This window comes from Arachis ipaensis, chromosome B03, assembly GCF_000816755.2.
Source record: "Arachis ipaensis cultivar K30076 chromosome B03, Araip1.1, whole genome shotgun sequence".
In the NCBI taxonomy this organism is placed as follows: Eukaryota; Viridiplantae; Streptophyta; class Magnoliopsida; order Fabales; family Fabaceae; genus Arachis; species Arachis ipaensis.
Window position 1 is genome coordinate 5,311,980 of NC_029787.2, and position 2,926 is coordinate 5,314,905.

The window sequence follows — 2,926 nt, forward strand, 5'->3', positions numbered from 1 at the left end:
GAACATATATATATATATATAATCGAGTCAGCTCACGAGCTAATGAGTTTAGTTTATCCAAGCTCAAGCTCGACTCATTTAATTTATGAGCTCAATTTCAAGCTCAAACTCAGCTCACGAGTTCAGCTTATCGAGCTATTGATGAGTCGAGCTCGAGCTGGCTCATGAGCTGGTTCATGAGCTGGCTCATGAGCTGGTTCATGAGCTGGCTTGACTCACTTCCAGCCCTACAAGTCACATTACCAGCACTTTGCATTCACATTCATAGAAAAGCAACAAGGACCAACCTAGCAACAAGTCATTCTATAATCCATAGTAAACAACATTGATCAGATCTGGTTCACTAGCTAACATGAGTGACACTCTGGTCTCTAATCATCAACTCATGAAAGGTGCCGAATTCATGAAGGAATATCCAAATAAAAGTAACAAAAGAAGTTTTAAGACTATAGATAGATTCAGAAGAAATGAGTAGACATCAATTTTTTACGCAAAGAATTTAGCTCCGAGAATGCCTCAGGGTCTTTCCAACTTGCAGACTCTATGCTTCAGACATTTCACATTTGTATAAAAAAGCAAAAAAGCAAACTATCCCAGATTAAAACCTACACCTGATAAGTCATTTTTACAAATTAATTAAGCATAACAAACATGCCTATGACTGAAAAATAGTCAGAGCCTCACAGATCACTCAAATTATTTGAGAAGACTTACTACATATTGTAGTTACCCCACCCTAGTCCACCAAACGGCACATTAGGTTGTAACTTATAGCGGTCAGATGCAAATGGAACTTACCTTTAAAACATACCAATTGCCTTTGGGCACATAAACAAAAGTTTGCCATGAGTTATCTTCCATCTGTGCAGGTGAATTGACCCAATTCTCCGTGTAAATCTGCACCAAAACCAAACTCTTTATGATAGTTGCAAGACTACCCAGAAATTAAATCCTCCAGAATTGACACCACAGTGTTTCAGCATTGAGAATTGACAAAACAAAAAGGCACTCACAGTAGATATATAACATCTGCCATCCCCTCTAAGTTTCATTGCAATAGTATCATATGATTCCAAATCAATGAAGCCACCAAACTGCAAATTTATAAAGAATCAAGGAGAAATAATTTATTTAACATTTAAAAACACATATTTAGGCAGCTGATCATGTAACGAAATCAATGATTTGAATCCATGACCCTCCAGGTCAGGTCACAACTCACAAGGCAGCAACCCTATCGTTATTTCAAAGCTCACTCTACTTGGAAATCCCATTAGCAACAAATATGAACGATAAAAGAGCAATAATTCCTAGAAGAGCAATAGCTACTTAGAACAATAATTCCTAGTCCTAAACTATTCATTCCAAAAGTTAATTAAGCAACCTTTTTGGAGCGCATTCCACAGAAACCGCCACGAGCAATGCTCCATTTAGCACCCTCAGTGACATCCAAAGAAAGGTTACCAGAGAAGATCCCAGTAGCTACTCCATGTTCAGAATCAGCTATCTCGAGAGAAGCAGATGACAACCCTATGCAGCAGCAGCAGCAGTAGCAACAAATCAATCAAACATTCAAAAATAAAACTCCAGCTTTGCATCATTCATATCAGAATCAGCAGCAATAACAAAATTTTCGGTTGTTACCTCCGAATTCAGAATCAGAGTACAAATGCCACTTGGATAACTCCTTCTTGGAGCCGAAATTGAAGATGAATCTCTCCGGCGGAGGCATCATTTCATCCAAATTACCAGACAACGCTTTTCAGGTTTAGTTCCAAATCATTTATGCAAACACAAGCAGAGCAAATGAATAATTATAAACATCAACATCAAAATAATCATATTCATCTGAACCCTAAGTAAATTAGCAGTGATCAGAACAGTGAGAAAAAGGTGAAAATGGAAGCAAATACCTCGCTTAGTTGCAGTGACTGAAGCTTCCCACAGTCTTCGCAATCTCGCCATCTCTCTCTCTCTCTCTCTCTCTCTCTCTCTCTCTCTCTCCACGGAGCTGAGGAAGGAGCTGACAGTGTCTACACTCGCTCGGCGCCTCCACCGTCTGTGAATTGGGCCTAATGGGCCTCAATGTTCTTCGGTCTACTCTGGTATGTCAGGTTTCTTTTTTGCCATAATAACTTTACAACAGGGCTTTACTTGGGCTTATAAGCCCATGTTCTATTAGCTCTGTGTAAAAGAAAAAGAGAATATCTATACCTGATAAGGGACTCTTGAAAAAATTAATTTAGGTTGGTCATCCTCTTTTGTTTAAGCAAGTGTCAAGATTCAAATTTTAGTTTGTATAGAATAATTCATTGATCAACTAAAAATAATTAAAAGGCTAACACTTTAGTATATATATAGAGAGAAAGAGAAGTGTGCTAGTATTAATTTAAGTAAAAGATAAATATAAGAGAAAAATATTAGTCACTTAATATTTCTCACTAAAAACTATGGCAAAAGAAAAAATTAACTTGAGTGCAGGTGTAAATTTATAGATAAATTTCATGTATGATATAAAAAAGTTACATGACCAATAATTTTTTTTGTTTTTGTTTTACATTTTAATCAACGCTTTTTCTTTTTACATAAAAAATACTGGTTCTTTAGCATTTTTTATTTTAAACTTTTTGTGCAATTGAAAAAAAATCAAAAATAATTTTTTTAACAAAATATTCCTTTTTTTATTTACATATTTATTGTAGACGCACGATGAAAATTGAGCAAAAGGAAGATTCATGAACACTGCCTGAACATTGACGTTGGATTCTTCATTATTCTCTAAATGCGATCAATAATGCGTGAATCAAAGAACAAATCACTCTTTCTTCAATCAGATTTTTCATATTCCTCCATCTACGTTCATCGCACCATGTGAAAATTTGATATGTGAGTAGAAAAGAACACATAACCAGAAAAACTGAGATGA

The 2,926-nt window shown here is 35.9% G+C and overlaps 1 protein-coding gene across 2 annotated transcripts in view; it reads right to left on the reverse strand.

The window, feature by feature from the left end:
* LOC107629047 (probable complex I intermediate-associated protein 30) overlaps positions 1–2,025 on the reverse strand; it is a 2,775-nt gene extending 750 nt beyond the window's left edge. The window contains exons 1-5 of one of the 2 annotated variants that reach the window (XM_016331731.2): positions 1,914–1,999; positions 1,645–1,758; positions 1,385–1,530; positions 1,014–1,094; positions 799–897 (exon numbers count right to left, since the gene is read on the reverse strand). In XM_016331731.2, coding sequence (XP_016187217.1) covers positions 799–897; positions 1,014–1,094; positions 1,385–1,530; positions 1,645–1,758; positions 1,914–1,965 — 492 coding nt within the window. In that variant the 5' untranslated portion in view covers positions 1,966–1,999. Of the gene's footprint in view, positions 1–798; positions 898–1,013; positions 1,095–1,384; positions 1,531–1,644; positions 1,759–1,913 lie in introns of both variants that reach the window. The other variant, XM_021117867.1, reaches the window with a different exon arrangement.